Source organism: Trichomonas vaginalis, chromosome II, assembly GCF_026262505.1.
Source record: "Trichomonas vaginalis G3 chromosome II, whole genome shotgun sequence".
In the NCBI taxonomy this organism is placed as follows: domain Eukaryota; phylum Parabasalia; order Trichomonadida; family Trichomonadidae; genus Trichomonas; species Trichomonas vaginalis.
The window spans coordinates 12,038,341-12,056,433 of record NC_067204.1 but is presented as its reverse complement, the minus strand read 5'-3'; the positions used below and the strand labels follow the sequence as shown (position 1 = coordinate 12,056,433).

At 33.0% G+C, this 18,093-nt stretch overlaps 11 protein-coding genes across 11 annotated transcripts; 7 read left to right on the top strand and 4 right to left on the bottom strand.

Moving 5' to 3' along the window:
- Window positions 1-9: 9 nt before the first annotated feature.
- On the bottom strand, window positions 10-1,649 carry TVAGG3_0530550 (WD40 repeat-like family; the record flags this gene model as incomplete). Its single annotated transcript, XM_001581884.2, has 1 exon — window positions 39-1,637. One exon carries the CDS (start codon window positions 1,635-1,637, stop codon window positions 39-41), a length of 1,599 nt encoding a protein of 532 aa, XP_001581934.2.
- Window positions 1,650-2,122: 473 nt separating this feature from the next.
- TVAGG3_0530540 (STKc CK2 alpha domain-containing protein) lies at window positions 2,123-3,129 on the top strand (the record flags this gene model as incomplete). The annotated part of the gene is made up of 1 exon (XM_001581883.1): window positions 2,128-3,126. The coding sequence occupies one exon, from the start codon at window positions 2,128-2,130 to the stop codon at window positions 3,124-3,126; it is 999 nt and encodes a 332-aa protein (XP_001581933.1).
- A 197-nt stretch (window positions 3,130-3,326) lies between these two features.
- On the top strand, window positions 3,327-4,937 carry TVAGG3_0530530 (HID1 family; the record flags this gene model as incomplete). The annotated part of the gene is made up of 1 exon (XM_001581882.1): window positions 3,327-4,937. The coding sequence occupies one exon, from the start codon at window positions 3,327-3,329 to the stop codon at window positions 4,935-4,937; it is 1,611 nt and encodes a 536-aa protein (XP_001581932.1).
- An 88-nt stretch (window positions 4,938-5,025) lies between these two features.
- Window positions 5,026-5,190, top strand: TVAGG3_0530520 (ERAD pathway; the record flags this gene model as incomplete). Its single annotated transcript, XM_001581881.1, has 1 exon — window positions 5,026-5,190. One exon carries the CDS (start codon window positions 5,026-5,028, stop codon window positions 5,188-5,190), a length of 165 nt encoding a protein of 54 aa, XP_001581931.1.
- Window positions 5,191-6,016: 826 nt separating this feature from the next.
- Window positions 6,017-7,102, top strand: TVAGG3_0530510 (ankyrin repeat protein family; the record flags this gene model as incomplete). Its single annotated transcript, XM_001581880.1, has 1 exon — window positions 6,017-7,102. One exon carries the CDS (start codon window positions 6,017-6,019, stop codon window positions 7,100-7,102), a length of 1,086 nt encoding a protein of 361 aa, XP_001581930.1.
- Window positions 7,103-7,540: 438 nt separating this feature from the next.
- On the bottom strand, window positions 7,541-9,227 carry TVAGG3_0530500 (dolichyl-phosphate-mannose-protein mannosyltransferase protein; the record flags this gene model as incomplete). The annotated part of the gene is made up of 1 exon (XM_001581879.1): window positions 7,541-8,989. One exon carries the CDS (start codon window positions 8,987-8,989, stop codon window positions 7,541-7,543), a length of 1,449 nt encoding a protein of 482 aa, XP_001581929.1.
- A 351-nt stretch (window positions 9,228-9,578) lies between these two features.
- Window positions 9,579-11,755, bottom strand: TVAGG3_0530490 (ER to Golgi vesicle-mediated transport; the record flags this gene model as incomplete). Its single annotated transcript, XM_001581878.1, has 1 exon — window positions 9,579-11,612. The coding sequence occupies one exon, from the start codon at window positions 11,610-11,612 to the stop codon at window positions 9,579-9,581; it is 2,034 nt and encodes a 677-aa protein (XP_001581928.1).
- A 93-nt stretch (window positions 11,756-11,848) lies between these two features.
- On the bottom strand, window positions 11,849-12,892 carry TVAGG3_0530480 (DNA-directed 5'-3' RNA polymerase protein; the record flags this gene model as incomplete). The annotated part of the gene is made up of 1 exon (XM_001581877.1): window positions 12,227-12,880. One exon carries the CDS (start codon window positions 12,878-12,880, stop codon window positions 12,227-12,229), a length of 654 nt encoding a protein of 217 aa, XP_001581927.1.
- A 321-nt stretch (window positions 12,893-13,213) lies between these two features.
- Window positions 13,214-15,776, top strand: TVAGG3_0530470 (armadillo (ARM) repeat-containing protein family; the record flags this gene model as incomplete). The annotated part of the gene is made up of 1 exon (XM_001581876.1): window positions 13,225-15,699. One exon carries the CDS (start codon window positions 13,225-13,227, stop codon window positions 15,697-15,699), a length of 2,475 nt encoding a protein of 824 aa, XP_001581926.1.
- A 599-nt stretch (window positions 15,777-16,375) lies between these two features.
- TVAGG3_0530460 (proteasome assembly) lies at window positions 16,376-17,185 on the top strand (the record flags this gene model as incomplete). The annotated part of the gene is made up of 1 exon (XM_001581875.2): window positions 16,391-17,167. One exon carries the CDS (start codon window positions 16,391-16,393, stop codon window positions 17,165-17,167), a length of 777 nt encoding a protein of 258 aa, XP_001581925.1.
- Window positions 17,186-17,398: 213 nt separating this feature from the next.
- On the top strand, window positions 17,399-17,635 carry TVAGG3_0530450 (uncharacterized protein; the record flags this gene model as incomplete). The annotated part of the gene is made up of 1 exon (XM_001581874.1): window positions 17,399-17,635. One exon carries the CDS (start codon window positions 17,399-17,401, stop codon window positions 17,633-17,635), a length of 237 nt encoding a protein of 78 aa, XP_001581924.1.
- Between the last annotated feature and the right edge of the window lie 458 nt (window positions 17,636-18,093).

Genomic DNA, 18,093 nt, shown 5'->3' with positions numbered 1-18,093 from the left:
ATTAGGAAAAGGTCTAAAATACAAAACAAATAAAAATATTATTTCTTTGTTCCAAGTGATTTTTCAATTTTTGATACTCTATCGTCCAGATTCTTAAGTTTACAAAGAAGATCCATATATATAGTGTTCATTTGTTGACTCATATTTTCAAAACATCCGCGCATGAAGTTTTTAAGTTCTGCAACTTCAGGTTTGCTATTTTGATCATCTGATCCGGAATCAGAAACGAAAGAATATACTTCAGATTCCGGATTTTTCTGATTTTTATCTGATTTCTTTTCTGGCTTTTCTTCTGGCTTATTATTGGTGAAATCTGGCTCTTGTATATTAAATTTTGGTGATGAAGGAATTCTAGGAGGTGTTTGAGCAATATCTTGAATCTTCTTCTCTTGTGCCTTTTGTTTTGTCAAATCATCAACTGTTATGCTTGTTTCTGATATCTGTGGCTCTTGTATCTGTGTTGTTTCTGATTTCTCTTCAAGTTTTTCCATGTTGATATTTGTATCAACGTTTTTCTCAACAATTTGTTTTCTTCTGGTTATAAAACGCTTTGTTTCTGTTTTTGTTGGTTCTTGACTTATAACTTTTGTTTCAATTTCATCAGGTCTAAAATCAGGAAAAGGTTTTGTTTTTGTTACAGTTGTTGTAGTTGTTGTTCTTTCTTCTGTGAATACCATTTTCCCTGTTTCTTCCGCTTTCTTTTGTATTGATGCTGCAATTGATGCGACATCAACTCCATTTCTTGTTGGAAGTGTTTCATCAAGCTGTGCAAAAGCAATAGGGCATGTAGATTGCTGGCTTGTACCAAACTGCATTACTTTCTCCGGATCCTGTTGAATACAATATATTGCTTCATCTTTTACTCCAATTGCAACATATTCACAACTCTGATCATAACAAGCGGAAACAATTGGTCCTGTAAAGTTTCTGGTACTGCGAAGAGTGAAGTCTGTCTTTTCGTATACATTGAAGTTACCACTCTGAAAACCAACAGCAAATGTCTGACTTAATTGTGGAGAACAAGTAATTGTGAGTGGAATATCATCTTTAGTCGCACAGCTTTCTGTATGAGCTCTTGATATGTCGTGTATCCAAATTCCGAGATTTGTTGCAATTATAAGTGCGTTTTTTGTTTCATCATATTTTATGTCATTAACTCGACCGTTTTTTGATGTCCAACTTGGTAAAATTCCTACTTTACTATCTATTTTGAAATAGAATTTACTGATTTTGCCTAATTCATCGCCACCAAAATAAGCAAGTGGTTCTTCTGAACATGCTACTGCAGTAATGGTATGTCTATGTCCCTTATGAGAGCCAATAAGTTTTACTTCTGGGAATTTCGATATGTCAAACAATGCAATTTTTTGCGTATCATCAGATATGACTGCGTAATTTCCGTTTGGTGAAAGTTTAATCTTGGTAAGATTCTCCATTGGCATTTCTTTTGAAACAATAACTTTCGAAATGAAGTTGTATTCGTAAATTTTCTTGTCATTTGCAACAAAATAAAGCTTCTTTTGTTTCGGGTGAATATCCATTGAAGAAACTGTAACTCCATTAAGGTCGATACTTACTGGAATTATAGGATGTGAAATATCAAACATATTTATAGAGTGATCGCAGTAAACAAGCATTTTTCAGTGACAAATAATTTCTTTTTAAAAGATGAACGTTTAAAATATCATAATGCCTATTTCTTCAAATGTATATTGGATGCATGTATGGTTAGTAGAAAGCTAGAAAATTCTGGTTCCGTCTTTTGAAATATGATTGTTGATTTTATTAATAGATTTAAATTCAATTGGCGGAATGGTTTTAATTTACTTCAAGAATATATTAGCATGCTTGAATACAAATTATATGGAGCACTTATAATGCTTGAATTCAATGTGCACAAAATAACTGAAATCGTTATGACTAATAGTTTAGGATTAATTCATAATTGCAGTATTTATACATAAATTTAGCTATTTTCAATGAAAATTATGTATAACTCGCATAACAAAATTAATTTTCAGCCAAATGATGAAATATATCTCAAATTTTAGAATGTTTAGAAAATTTTGTTAAATGTAATATGATTTTTGTAATTATCTATCATTTTTATATTTACTTTGTGAAAGAATGTCACGCGACAGGAACGGAATATTGATTTCCGTTTCGTCAGTTTACGCAGATGTGAATCAAACTCGTGGGCCATCATGGTACGACCATAAGAATTTTGAACCAACTTGGAATTCACCTGAAAATTATGCATTAATCAAGAAAGTCGGCCGAGGAAAGTATTCAATTGTATTCAAAGCAATTCATAATCGAAGAACAGAGTGTGCGATTAAAATTTTAGTGCCTCTAGATCCAAAACGTTATAATAGAGAAATAAAAATATTGACAAATTTAAAAGGAGAACGAAATATATTACAACTTTACGATTTAATTAAAGATCCTGTGACAGGTGTTTATTCGTTTGTTTCTGAATGGGTCGAATTTTATGATTGGAGAAGTCTTTATTCCTCATTTTCAATAGATGATATCAGATTATATATGTACAAACTTATAGATGCGCTTGATACTTCCCATTCTCATGGAATTATGCATAGAGATATAAAACCGCAAAATATTGCCATCGATAAAGAGCATCATAGGCTCAGATTACTAGATTGGGGTCTTGCAGACTTTTACCATCCAAAACAAGCATATAATTCCCATGTTGCTACTAGAGTTTTTAAACCTCCTGAATTATTATTTGCATATCCTTACTACGATTATTCTATGGATATTTGGTCGGCTGGTCTTACTTTGTCGATCATGATGTTCAAGAGAATACCTATAGAATGCGGTGAAGATGATACTGAGCAATTATTAAAAGTTGCAGAACTCGTAGGCGGAAAAGGAATCATCGAATACGCAGATAGTCTTGGTATGAAGCTTGAAGAATCTACTAAGAACGCTCTACTTAAAAAGAGAGGAACAGGATGGCAAAAACATGTTGCAAAAGCTTCTCCTGACCTTTGTCCACCAGATGCTGTTGATTTGCTACAGAGAATGACAGCAATTGATCATCGCCAAAGAGTTACAGCTCATGATGCTTTGAAACATCCTTTCTTTAAGCCTCTTTTCAAATGATATATATTTCTTATTGTATATTAGTTTATTTTGTTTTTCTTTTGATCTAAATTGATGTTTATTTACTATTATAATCAATAATCAAATCAAATTGCTTTCAATTTTAAATTATCAAAGTGATTGGCCTTCTAATTTAAAAGGATATTAATAACTATTAGTCTTGTATATATCAAAAACTAGCTCAGAAAGATCAAAATATTATGGGAGTTGGAGAATCAGTTGAAGAGACTCCCCCTGATTTTTTTAATGGACTGCTGACCAATGACATTAAACTTAATGATCCTATATGCAAAGCAATTTTCTCATCGAGATTATTAACTCACACGAGTTTATCAAATAATATTTTGACAAGAGTTGCTAGAACGAAGCCAAATAATGTTCGAGTACTAGCCTATCAATCTGTATTCTCTATAAATCGTATTTCGCAAATACAATATCAAACAGAAATTCCTCAATCATTATTAATTTCCTGTTACAATTCATTTTTAGTATTGCAACGCTTTTGTTCATCTGTTGTCTCGAAATGGCATACATGGCCTTCTCCTTCCACAATGTCTAACTCAATTCCATCCGTTTTATTTGATTCTGCAGTCACAATTCTTGGTCATCCTCAAATACGCGATGCACCAGATTCTACTCTACAAGGTCATGTTCGCCTTGAAATATTTTCTACGATGCTGATGTTTTTATTGTCACCAAATCAAGAAATATATGAAAACTATCCTAACCATCATTACTATGCATTAGATATGACTAACCCAATGCCCATTATCAATACAGTTATAAATGTAAGGAAGCACAGCCCTAGTTTTGCCAGAATTGTTTTAATATTATGCTCTACCGGTCTTGGTTTTTGTCAATCATGGGTTGAAATGCTCTCAGACTTTCAATTCTCATCTATATTCCCTATTTTTGATCCATTACTTACACCTCCAACAGAATCTCAATTATCTCTATCAAATAGTCAAAGTCCAGGCATTTATTTAGAATTATTTGCTCTTTTCTATCAAATTCTATTGTTGCCGTATGATGTTGTCGAATCATTACCTAAAGGTCGACAATTTGTTGTTTCTGTTTTATTACCTTTGCAACAATTCAACGAAAAGAATTCTTTGACTTATTTTCATTCCCTTGCATTAAGTACTTTGGTACTATTGACATCAGATCCTGCTCTTTCTGCTTCTTTAAACGAACCATTCACTGGAACTTTTGCTTGTAAAAGTTCAGTTCACAGAGGAACATATGCAGATTTATTAGTTGAAATCATTACAAATACAACAGGTAGTGATTTATCAAGAACAGCTCCTCTTCTTCCTGCTGTTGCTTGTATCATTCATAATATTTCTGCACATGTTAATTCTTTTTCATTTTTTACATCAAACAGATTGTTTATTTTCTTGAATCAATTGATAGAAAGCAGAGACAGACAAGCACCTAAGCTTGTACAGATAGTTATTGATGGTATCAACCAGATTATCTCTGAACAATTCGAACATAATACAACAATATTAATGTTCGTTGTCAGGAATCAAAATACTTTCAAAATGTTGAGACAAAAAGGGCTGGATGTAAAATATATTTTGGCATTTATATCGGCTTTTAAGCAGAAAGTGAAACAGAATGGAATCGTGAAATTAGGAACAGATATAGCAGAACAGATACTGAAATCTCTGAATCCTAAACAGTTCATGGATGGATATGAACCTCCTGGACCAAGAGGACACGTTTTTACAGGAGAAATGGCAGGATTATGGGCAGATTGGATGAGAACTTTGGCAATGAGAGGAGATTTTAAAGGAGATTTCGCCTAATTTTTAATATTTCTCTTTTGTATTTTGTTTATTATTGTTAGTTAAACATCAATTTGTTTATTACATGATCGTGTTATGTATTTAAAAGATGAAACAACTTAAAGATTCTCTCCAATACTTGCACAATTCCGCCCAAAACTGGTTCCTTCGAGCACAACTCGCGTATGGAGACCATCTCTTATCCAACAAGAAGGTTCTTGATGAAGCGCGAGTATACAAACAAGCTGCCGACATCGGAAACTCCGAAGCATAAGTGAATTATGGAGATTTAATTCTCCAAAACAAAGCAGGAAAATCCCTCTGAGCGATGCCAAAAACTTCAAAATGGCTGCAGAACAGAACCATCCTTTAGCACTCTACAAACTAGTTGTTGTTTGCGAAGGAGTCGCTGTAGAACCTGTCCATTCCAGAAAGCTTTAGGTTACTACAGGCAAGCAATGAATTTAGGTGTCTAAAAAGCAACTTTGAAAGTAGCAATAAATTGAATTGTGGGGGAAAAAATTGAATTGTGTGGTGAAAAAAATTGAATCGTCGAAAAAAATGAATAGCGTGTAAAAGAGTGTAGTAACAATTCCAATTTTTTTATCATATTTTTTGTAAAGTTATGAAATTTAAAAAGTAGATCAGGACATGAATCTGCATTATGAATACATTGCTGCTCATATCAGCGATGATATTAAAAGTGAAAACTTCTTCGATACATTTGGCATAGAAGATATTAAACAAATCATGAAATATTCAAATTTAACAGCAAATCAATACATTACACTTCTCAAACAATCTTCTACAACTATCAGCGCCAAAAACTTATATGAATGTACACGAAATGCGAATGTTACTATCCAAAACATGGAAGAGATCGTTTCAACTCTGAAATCTATCAAAAAATACATGAAATTCAATATATTTGATGGTATCATTGATATTTTGGATCAAAAAGAGAAAGAAATACCTCTTTCTACAGAAGAAATTCAAAAAAATCAAGCAAAATTAACAGAAATTCAAAATCCAAGACATAATGCGGCCAAAGAAACAAACGTCAATCAAATTAATTTGTCTCTAGAGAGATTTTTACTAAAATGGCAGAACTTAAGAAATCTAGTAATTTTGAAAGCGTTTATAAATTCTTTGAGGAACTTTCTGCTAAAAGAAATCACGAAATGATTCAAAAAGCCTGCGAAGAAGGACTTTGGAAAAAGACAAATAAGTATGATAATAATGTACTTCATACAGCATGTGAAAAAGGAAATCTCGGACTTGTCAAATCACTCATCGAATGCGGTTGTGATAAAGAAGCAAAGAATAATTGTGGAAAAACTCCACTAATTCGTGCATCAGAAAAAGGTCATCTTGAAGTTGTTAAATATCTTATCTCTATTGGAGCTGATAAAGAAGCAAAGAATAATAATGGATCTACTCCACTCATTTGTGCTTCATCTGATGGTTATCTTGAAGTTGTTAGATATCTTATCTCTGCTGGAGCTGATAAAGAAGTAAAGGATAATGATGGATATACTCCACTCCTTTTTGCATCAGAAAAAGGTCATCTTGAAGTTGTTAAATATCTTATCTCTGCTGGAGCTGATAAAGAAGTAAAGGCTAATGGTGGATATACTCCACTCATTTGTGCATCATGGTATGGTTGTCTTGAAGTTGTTAAATATCTTATCTCTATTGGAGCTGATAAAGAAGCAAAGAATGATTATGGATGGACTCCACTCCTTTTTGCATCAGAAAAAGGTCATCTTGAAGTTGTTAAATATCTTATCTCTGTTGGAGCTGATAAAGTAGCAAAGGATAATGATGGATATACTCCACTCCTTTTTGCATCAGAAAAAGGTCATCTTGAAGTTGTTAAATATCTTATCTCTGCTGGAGCTGATAAAGAAGTAAAGGCTAATGGTGGATATACTCCACTCATTTGTGCATCATGGTATGGTTGTCTTGAAGTTGTTAAATATCTTATCTCTATTGGAGCTGATAAAGAAGCAAAGAATGATTATGGATGGACTCCACTCCTTTTTGCATCAGAAAAAGGTCATCTTGAAGTTGTTAAATATCTTATCTCTGTTGGAGCTAATCAAGAAGCAAAGAATAAAGAAGGAAAAACTGCATTCGAAGTTGCAAAAGGTAATGTAAGAAATTTCCTAAAAGTTTATGTTTAAATCCGTTACATCAAAAGATAGATATTTATCTATATTTTAATGCTATTATGCTATGAACATATAAATTACTAGTGCTACTACGTTATTAATTTTGTATCAATATTATAATTTTTTGACAGAATATATTATGATAACAATATATATAAACAAATGCATAGTGGAAGCGTAATGTGTATTTATCAGAATATAATGATTTAAAGCTTTCCTATCAGTGACACAATATGTTTGATCTATGTTTCACAATAATGCTTAATATTATTGCGAATTATACACTAAATGATTGATAATCTTATTATTTATATCACATTTGTGTTTAACACTACTATAATCAAAAATATCACTAATTTGCCTTTAGCTGGAAATTGTGAAGTTAATCTTATCTTCTGATTAAAAAAATATGATACAAATAATATTTTATTAAAATACAAACAAAAATAATTAATTTCTATATGAATCTCTTGCTGACTTGTAGTAGCTATCTCCTTCTTCCCAAGCTTTGTTTAATATGAGATATTTGTAATTCATGTCAGTAAAACCGTAAGAAAATGCACAGAAGTGATAAAAGAAAATAACTCCTACAAATATTATAACAGCAGCGGCGTATCCTTGATAATATTTCGGGAAAATTAATTCCAAGCAACACCCCAAATTCAAGCATCCGACATAAAGAGGAAGAACATAATGATACAAATATAATGTGCGAGGAACAAGATAAAATGGAAAATAACATGTCATCCATCCTATAACATATCTCAAACAAAGATAATACTTTTCTTTTCCAACTGAAAAAATTGTTACAAAAAGTGACAAAAATGTCAAATAATTAACAATTGGATTTCCAAGGACAGATATTTGTCCTTTTGAAAACCAGAAGTCAACAGCATGTCCTGTTAATAATGGCCAGTTAAACGGACGACTCTGGGACGAGTGGAATGATTTAATGTAATTATTTGCTCGATTTTGGTCGTAAAAAACTCGAACAGCTCTTCTCAACAACATAGGAGACGCAATTCTTTTTGTTCTGAGTTGTGCGTCCATGATATAGTTGTCTAGCAAGGTAAACTTGAAATCGAAGTCAACGAAGATGATGCCTGGACCAAAAAGAGGTAAAACAATAACATGAATTGCAAATGAAAGAATTATAAAGAAAAAACATGGAATTGCAAGAAGCAATCCTCTGTATAATATATCTCGTATGGCGGAGTAATCGAATTTCTTATGGATTCCCAACACGCGTAAGATTTCGATGATTCCCGAATATCCCATGAAACCCCATGCAGTATCTTTGCAAGAACCACATGCTCCGAGAGCTAGTCCAGAGACAATCTCCATGATTATCCATTTCGTGGAATATTCTGGCAATGTAAGAGTATAAGAATAAATCGCGAGAAATAAACAAGAAAAGAAGTGTAATATTGCATCACTTAGAATAAATCTGTGCTGTGTTAATGATATCGTGTCAAGCATGACATATACTGCAGAAACTAGGCTAGCAGAGAAATTAAATCCTCCAAATCTAGCCGTGAGATAGATTAATGGAGGACATAGCCCTCCAAAGAAGGCAGGTATAGATCTTAAGATAAGATAATCTTCAGATTGATAATGATAACTGTATTCCGCATTAAAATCAATGGATCCGTCATATTCAGCTAAATACGCTATGAAAGCCATTAGCATTTTACCAAATGGCGGATGAATATCGAAGAAAAATGTCTCCTTTATGTAAAAATTTGTGAAATTTCCAAAGTAAACTTCGTCAAAAACAATTTCAGCAGGATGTCCAAGCATCCAAAATCTTGAAATAATCGAAGCCATTGTAATGATAAATAAAGTAATGGAATCTCTTGTATTGAGGTGCTGCTGTTGAGGTGAGGGAATTCGCAGCATCTGTCACTTTTTTGAAATCAAAAAAATGGCATCAACTTATCCATATCAAAATCATGACCAAATATCGTTCATTCTTGGACATAAAGAATACCCATAGATTTAAACCATATAAAGGTATCTACAACCGAGAGTTTTGCATATAAAAATCTCTTTTCATATGTAAAAACGGCGATAATTATGATGAAGATAGTTTTCAAAAAAAAAAAACTATGCATCAAAGTCAGCTCCTATTGTACATTTCATTAAACACCTGGTAAATTTTTAGCGAGACTCGGCCTAACTAATCCTTCAATATTTAGTTGAGTTTTCAATTTGTTGCCTTGCTTGCTGATTTTCTCCATTTCTTTCTTCTTCTTGCCGTTACATTCTTTCTGACAATACCCTCTTCCCATAATTGCCATACATCCTCTTCTCATTAAATCTATCAAAATTGATTTTGAAATTGATACGTAATTAATTAACTCATTTGTATAATGGTAATGTCATAATATGGTAATCACTATAGTATAATATTCAAGAAATTTGTTTAAAAAAAGAATTTTATATCAAAAACGATTTTTATAACAAACAAACAATAATATAATAAAGATTAATGCTGAGAAACCATTTTGAGATCATTCATCCAGTCATCGAAGTTCTTTGGACCTCCATCTTCGTACATTCTTTTTGTTGCGTAAAGATTTCCTTCATTAGAATTCAGGATTTCGACAGGGAGATATTTTCCTGATATATTCATCATTTTTTCTGTTTTTCCAACAAATTCCTTTGAATTAACAATTGTTGGGATTAAATCCGAATTTTGCTGTGGATATCCCCAAACAACAATCCTGTTATGTTCATGCAAGGCGAAAACTCCATCGCAAATGTTCTGTTTTCTCAATCTAAGAACGTTATAAGTTTTTAGATCAATAAGTCTTGGATAAATGAAGAGTAAGCAGTCAATTGCACTCATCATTCTGATGTTAAGAACATTTGCAATCCTTGCATCGATCAAATCGAACGAGGAATTGGAAATAATTTCATTTTGGCTCAAAGCATGAACAATTGAGTACATTGAATGAAATTCAGCTCCTCTCTTGGCCAATTCGGTCAAAAGCCACATTAATTCGGACGATGCTTTAGCTTTTCCGCTGTTTAATAAGCAAGTAACGGAATGCTTAGCAAAAAAAGCTGTTAAAGCAAGTTCGTCGAGTGACTTCATCATCTGTGGGATGGAACAAGCAATCGGGATTGAGAAATTGAAGATTCTGACGTAATAATGCGAAGGACCCATTGACCAAAGTAGAGCTGCTTGGAATATTGCATTGGTTATGGGTTGTGTGATGGTCAGAGCAAATGTTATTGCAGCATCCGATGTAAGAATCGGGAAATAGGCCGTTTCATCCTGATTTGTTAAATTTCCAAACGTTTTTCTGATCTGGATTCCAGGACTGCAGCGGAATTTCATGGAGCAATTCCATTTGTATCTGTCAATCATCGTGTAGAAAAGGTCGTTGTTCAGTTTCACTGGATCAAAATTATTATAAAAATGACATTTTCCACCTGTGAGGCCACAAACAGCACCAATGATTGCGATCTCTGTATGGCTAGTGGAATATGCAAATAAATGTACTGAAATTCCTCTTCTGTTCAATTTGAGAGATAATTTTGAAAATTTTTCACCGATTTCATCACCTGGTGAAATATTGAGAAGCTCTTTTTCCGAAATGGTCGGATTCGTCTCAATTCTGCTTTGAACTGCTAATGGACCTGAATTTGGACATCCACAGCAGCTAGCAACAATAACTCCACCATAAACACGTAGTATGGAGCCAGCAACAGACAAAGCACTACCGAAACAGTTGATTTTCGATGTCGGTTGTCGTAATAACAATTTATCAAATAAAATCATGAGTTTTTCTCTGACATTACCAAGTAACGGAATGTAGTTTGGTGTTCCAACAAAACCAATAGGGTCTGGGATGATTGTTTCTTTCATATTCTGTATATCGAATACAGAAACAAAATTGCCGCTTGTAACCAAGCTAATTGACGTCGAATCTGGTAATTTCTCGATAGTTATTTTCAGAGTCTGAATGAATTGCTTTGTGAACCCTGATAAAATTGCGTTTTCTGATATGTCAATTATAAATAGAAAGGATTTCGTGATTTGTGGACGCTTTATATAGGATCTTGGGGCTTTCATGTCATATACCGAACATGTCAATTCTTTAAAATTTGAGTAATTTCTCAAATATCTTGGTGTAAATTTTGTTGTATTGCCGCAAATTGCGCATTTCCAACTCCTCTGATCATATGATAGAGTGCAAAAGCAAGACAGATAAGCAGAGCATTTTGAACACCTTGGAATTTCCGTATGCGAAAAATCAATCATCGGAACATTTGTAACTCGTCCTGGATCAATCACAATACCAAGAGGCATCAAGCAATCCTTCTCCAGCTCTGGTGTATTTGGCAAATACCGTGTAAAAGATCTGAAATATGATGGTAAGTTGTTGCACGAAGTCTCTGTTAATTTCGGATTTTCCCATGGGGATATGGGATCTATCACATGATGGTTGAACTCTTTCGAATGGGTTGCAGTGGCCGGCTGCAGCCCAATGAAGCGAAAGAGTCGCTTCATGCAAAATATTTACGGAATTTCGTATATTCAATTTTATCAAATTTTATCTAATAACGAGAGATTGAACAATACTGCTATATTTCGGAATATATTGTTTATTTATTATTCCGAATCCTCCTCAAAATTATTCAGAAATTGTGAATTAGACGGAAAATATTATAAATTCAGATATCGAACTAAAACCTGAGAAATTATGAATTTCAAGTGACATTTGGAATTCCATGAAATCAGAAATTGATTCCCTCTATTAGTTCTACCGAATTAAGAAATCTCTCCATAATATTTGGCATAAACAATATTTTTCGAAGATAAAATCAAAACATCCAGCCAATTCAGGTACCAACCATTACTGCATTAAATTCTAGTTAAAACATATGTAAAATGAAGTTCATTGATCGATTATTTTTTGAAGAATGCATATTTTATAACATTTACTGATTAAGAGCATATCGTAGGTATATCTAGTTAGATGTGTGTTTAAATAAGATATCTTTTAAGAATTTAAATTCAAAGAGAGTTAATAAAATCTCATATTTTAGTAATTAAATTAATTTAACAATCTACGTAGACTGGTTGTGTATATAAGTTGATCTATTGATGGCTGAGTGTTTTCTTTAAATGACGAGACGATATGTTACAACACGGCCGCAAGTTTCAGAGCGGCGAGTAATTTCGATAATTGCGCCTGGGTCAGCGCCGTAGTAGCGAACGACAGGATCTGTACTTAATATCTGAGGTAATTTTGTTTCATCAATTTTATATCTATTGAAAAGTTCGTTCTTTTCTTCGTTTGAAAGAACTTTGTGCTTTGGAACGAAGAAGTGCATGGTAATATTATATTGAAGCTCTTGGAGTGTGAATGTTTCGAGCTTTTTGCCGATTAAACGCAATTGTTTCTTAATGCGATCAAATATATGAGCCAATGATCCCTCTTGGTGGACCAAAATTAAATGTGTTATTGGCTTATCGGCGTTGGTGTAATATTTAAAGTAGTCTTCTTTGAAAGTTTTGTGTGTTAATTTATCCCTGAAATCGAATACGATTGCAAGTGCTTCTGTTGTAGTGTTATTTCTAAAATAGTGTGTATTTTTGATTGAATCGTAAGTTGCTTCGAATTCATCAATTTCCATTTCATCTGTTATAACCGAGAAAATTTCATCATCATCGAGTGATTCATATTGGCGAGCAGCCATCATTTGGGAAATAACCCTGCAGGCCTTCAAGCATTTGTTTATCATTTCTGGAGATTTGTCGACGCCCTCAGCCATTTTGCAGATGTCACTTTTAGTCTGAAGTTGTTATTTGGCGCTATTTTCTTCCAATAAAGGCCAATAAGTATATAACGACTTGAATTATTGAATGAATCTGTAAATAGACAGTTCTGATGCCTAAATTACGTCAAATTAAGTTAATCATCTCAATTACACAATACATGTTTCGCATCTGGATATAAATGTTTATGATAATCTAATCTTATAGTAAATTCATATCAAAAACAAATAATCAATTTTTCATAATAGTATTCTTGCACATATCTCATTCAAAAGCAAGTATCTGGTTATTACACTAGTATGTGAACTCGTTTTATGGTGAAACATAGTAGTTTTTCATAATGGAGTTGCGAGAAGCATCACTTACCCTTGGAAATGCCTTCGATATTGTTGTGAAAAACCACAACAAGTTAAAGGGAAGCAAGGAAAAAGTTCTTGAAGAGGCTTGTTCTAGTATATTACTCAGTGTTTCAGAAAAACCAAAATCCATTTTAGGTCCGATCTGCGAACAATTAACAAGAACTACCAGTAAGAAGCGTAGATTACCATATCTTAACGTTGCTGTTTGGATTCATGAAAAATTACTTCAAGAATTTGATAATTTCATCATTAAAACTATACAAGATTATGCAAAAAATAAAGAAGATCGTAGAGTTGCCATGGGTGTTTGCATTTTGATACGTTCACTTGCCATAGTTTCATGTGCATCAAGACTTCTTGAACCACTTTCAACAATTATCGGTCAATTTACATCAGAAAATCCATCTTTATTCGAAATGGAGTTCTTTAACACATTTATTTTCATTGCTACTGTTAAAGAAGGAGATTATTCAACATTAAAACCAGCAATTTTATGCTACATCACATGGTTCCAGAAGCTTCATCCTATTTCTTCAGTTTCAGCACATCGTTTACTGATCGAACTTGAAAATGATTATACATATAATACAATGATTGATAAATTACGTACAGATATTGCTCCATCATCAGATAATATCAAACAGTCTTGGACTTGTATTGCTGCCAAACCATTTGATGATGTCAAAAACTGGGTATTACTTGGTTTGCAGCTTGGTCGATTCGAAGATGAGCGAATTCGATCTGAAATCGCAAATATTTCATCAGAAAAAGGTCAGTTTTCATCGATTATCTCGGTTGCTCTATCCACAAACAACGATACCATAAGAGAAGTTGCCAGATCTATTTTCAGATTCGGAATACATGGCCAAGAAGCTGCCGCCTTCGATCCAAACTCCCTCAGTCAAATTCTCGAGCAATCAGATGACTTAACAGGCATTGCTCTCACTTTTCTTTCCGAAATGGCTTTGGCAAATGCCAAAGAATGTCTTCCACAGCTATTTCCTTTGTTATCTTCCGATAAACCTGTTGCCAGAAAGAACGCATTAAGTCTTCTTCAGAAAGTAGTTGATGGACACGTTGGTCAAGAGATAAGACAGATGATTTGCGCCAATCTTTTGCCAATGATTGGTGATGAATCAATAACTGTCAGAGTAGATATTCCGAAATTGTTTTCTGGTGTCAAACCGCAATCAGTTGTTCCATCTCTGATTAAAATGCTTGGAGATAGTTCGGAGAAGAAAAGATCAACGGCAACTGAATGTCTCAAGAAGATCATGCAGTCAACTGAAGAACCAGAAGATCTTCTAAGAGTATTCCTCGATACAGCTTTGAATCCTTCTCCGGTTCCTTTAACTCCTGGTTCAATAAATCCGATAACAAAAGAAGATGAAAAATGTAGAGACAGAAGTATCGAACTCGTCAATAAATGGGCACAGGAAACACAAGGAAGAATGATGTTGGATCCTAACCCTGTCCTCAACAGATTGTGGAATGACCCACAGAACTCTACAATCGCTAGTTTCATAGCAAAAGCTTCTCCAATGTTTGACAAAACTCGTTTATTGGCAGCGGTTTTGACAAAACTTAGAGAAAAACATGAAACTGTTTTTGACGGTTTGGCACCGTTACTTGTCTTACAAGGCCAGCCAGTTGACTTCTTCCTTCAGAGGGATGTCGTGGCCTCTCCTTTGTTCGATTTGTTGATGGATAAGCCAAAAGACGAAATCTCGAATATTGTTCATTTGAGAGGTGACATAATTGCAAGATTTAACCCGAATTTCGTCATCCCACAGCTCATAGATAGAGGATTGGAAGAGAAATTCCATCTTTACATCATTTGTAGATGTGGAATGATTCATGAAGGCGAAATACCAAATTATTTGTTTGATGAGATAAAGGAGAGATTCGAGAAAACGAAGATTAATGATGAGATGTTTATGCCGTACTGCGATTCCCTTTATTTCTCTGAAAAAGAAAAATATTTGGAATATGCAATGAATCAAACCGACACGAATTTGATGTTTACCATGGTATCGAATGCCTTCCAGAAATTTAATGAAGATGATGCAAGAAAATTCATTAAAACTGGAAAATTAGGTAAATTATTAAATGCAAAGTTTGATGATGAATATAATGCTGCAGCTGTGAACGCATTGTTCTTAATAACATTCCAAGCAAGATCTGAAGAAGCTCTTGAACCTTATTGGGATCAATTATTCGATATTATGGCATTCTTCTCTGATTCAAAGAATGCTGATGTAAGGTTTGCATCAATGAAATTGCTTGGTGCTTTGATAACAAACCCTGCAATGCAGACTCATTTGATCCACGTCCATGAGAAATTCCAGCACATTGTGGAGATTCACACTTACGAGTCTGAGGATCCACGTGTAAGGAAGATCGCACAAACATATGCGGATATGATGAAGCCTCAAGCGAAAATCCAAGAGATATAATGTTAGAATATTATTATTTTGTGAATAAAGTTGTATAAATTGATTTATAACGCATAATTTATTTATGGTCTATTGACATAATAAAAATATACTTTAAAGAACTGTATAATTCGGAATTTTCATTTAAATAAAAATATTTTATCATAAAATTACAAACAAATGGATATTTTAAGGTGGAAAAATAAAATATGTGTAATTATATATTTATTCTATGATTTTATTTTACTTAAAACGTAGTATATATCCATAAAACATTAAATCAATAAGGAAAAATTCCAAAAAAAATTGAATTCTAGAAAATGACTTGCAATTTCTACATGTTTATGTTTCAATTCATGATATCAGAATTTTTTTGGAAAGTGAAGTTACTCATGCAATAGATGAGCGTAGTAATTCACTCTGATTTATCGTGTGTCAGAGCATTTTAAGATATATCATTTGTTATCCATGTGCTTATTCAACAAACATCTGTAGAATATGGACTAGTCACACCAATGTTGTTGAGATACTCTTATAGATTTAGTCAGAGCTGAGAGATGATTTTTGAATTGAAAAATTTATGTAAAAATTCTATTTTTGATCAAAAATATATGATATAGAAACAATTTCAACAATATTGGAATTATTTTCCACCCATAAATTTTCCTAAGTTTACAAAAAAAAGTATTTGACCAATTTTAATTTACATAGAATGGAAGCTTTTCAGCAGAAATTTGAAACCCTCAAATCAATCATGGAAGCGCCAAAAATCGAGACAGAAAAGGCTATGATTGTTATCAAGGAACTTAGACTTAAAATGTTGAAGATACCATTTTTAAATGGAAATGATCAAGAAACATCTAACGATGTTAAAGTAATGCTCAGAACTATCTACGAATACGATGCAATTGTTAACTTGATGATTGGAAATCTTGCCTCTTTCTTCAGAACAATGGAGCTTCTTAAAATCGCTTACCACCAGCGCCAAGAACTTCCTCGCTCTCCAAAGATGGAAATACTTATTGGCGTATATCTCATTGCTCTATTAGCTGAGAACAGAACTGCAGATTTTAATGTAAGTTATGACGCAGCTCTTCTTTTGCTTGGTCAGCACCCAACATTAGAATATGCCGCCACAATGTACAAAGCTATTTCTGATAATTCATTCGCAACAATTTATTCTTTGAAGTCAAATCCACCTCATCAATTATACGATTATATCACTAGCAATATCATTAACGGAGCTAGACTTAGCCATGCAAATTCAATCAGAAATGCATACGAGAACCTTACTACACAAGAATTAGCCCAAATTCTTCATCTCGATTCTCCTGCAGAAGCTGCACAGTTTGCTTTAGCTAGAGGTTGGAGCCTCAATGCCGATCAGACACATATCATCTTCGGCAAAGAAAGCGCCAAACCACACTTCACTCAAGAATCTTTCTTGGGATCTGTCGACTATTGTGTTAAGGTATCATCCCTTGCTTAAACATTTATTTATATTACATTTGAACGCAATTTTTTAAAATAGATTTTTAAAATTTTATATAAAAATTAATTATTTCCAATCATTTGCTAATACAATGTAATGAATTTAATTGTTCACCTTGAGATAGAAATATCTACTTGTATCAAAATTTCTCAAAATACTTCTGTGAATCTGGAAAGATAGATTAATATACAAAAATATTCAATAGTTGTAAAACGTCAAATTTTAAAAATGAGTAATTTTACCAGATTTTCTGTATCAAGAAAACCTCGTGCGGATCCAATAAATGTCAAATATGCACCTACATTTATAGAACAATCCTCTGAAGCAGCAAAATACGTTTCATACGAAATTTCAATTCAAGAATCTTTCAGTTATGAAGTTCCAGGAAGCCCAAATTCAGCTTCAGAAGACGATGTTATTACTGTTGCAAGCGGCTCAGAAAATGATGTTGATATCATTGAATGATTTTCTTCATTTTTTTTATTATCTTAGTCTACTATGAATACTTTATTAAACCAATTTTACGATCGTGTTCTTTATTCAATCAATATTTTACTTATTTTCGAATGTATCTACCAAAATTTACTTTTGGATTTTCCTCGCTACGTAGGTCAAACTCGCAAAAACTATGAAACAACCATATAGAAGTTTCTGGAGTGTTCAAAGTTTATAATTATAAAAAATAAAAATAAAATTCAAAGGTAACTAAACTCCTTTCGCCGATCCGATTTGCTCCATATTTAAAATATAGCTTGCATATGTAGAAGAAAAGCTAATTTTGAAGTACGCCCGAAATCCACCAACAGGATTTCGAGCTACTAAAAAGGTACTTTTAAATGTGATTTTTTTTATAAAAAATTAAATTTATTTTAAGATCAGACTAAAAACTAATTTTATGGAAAATCTATATCGACAAATTTATT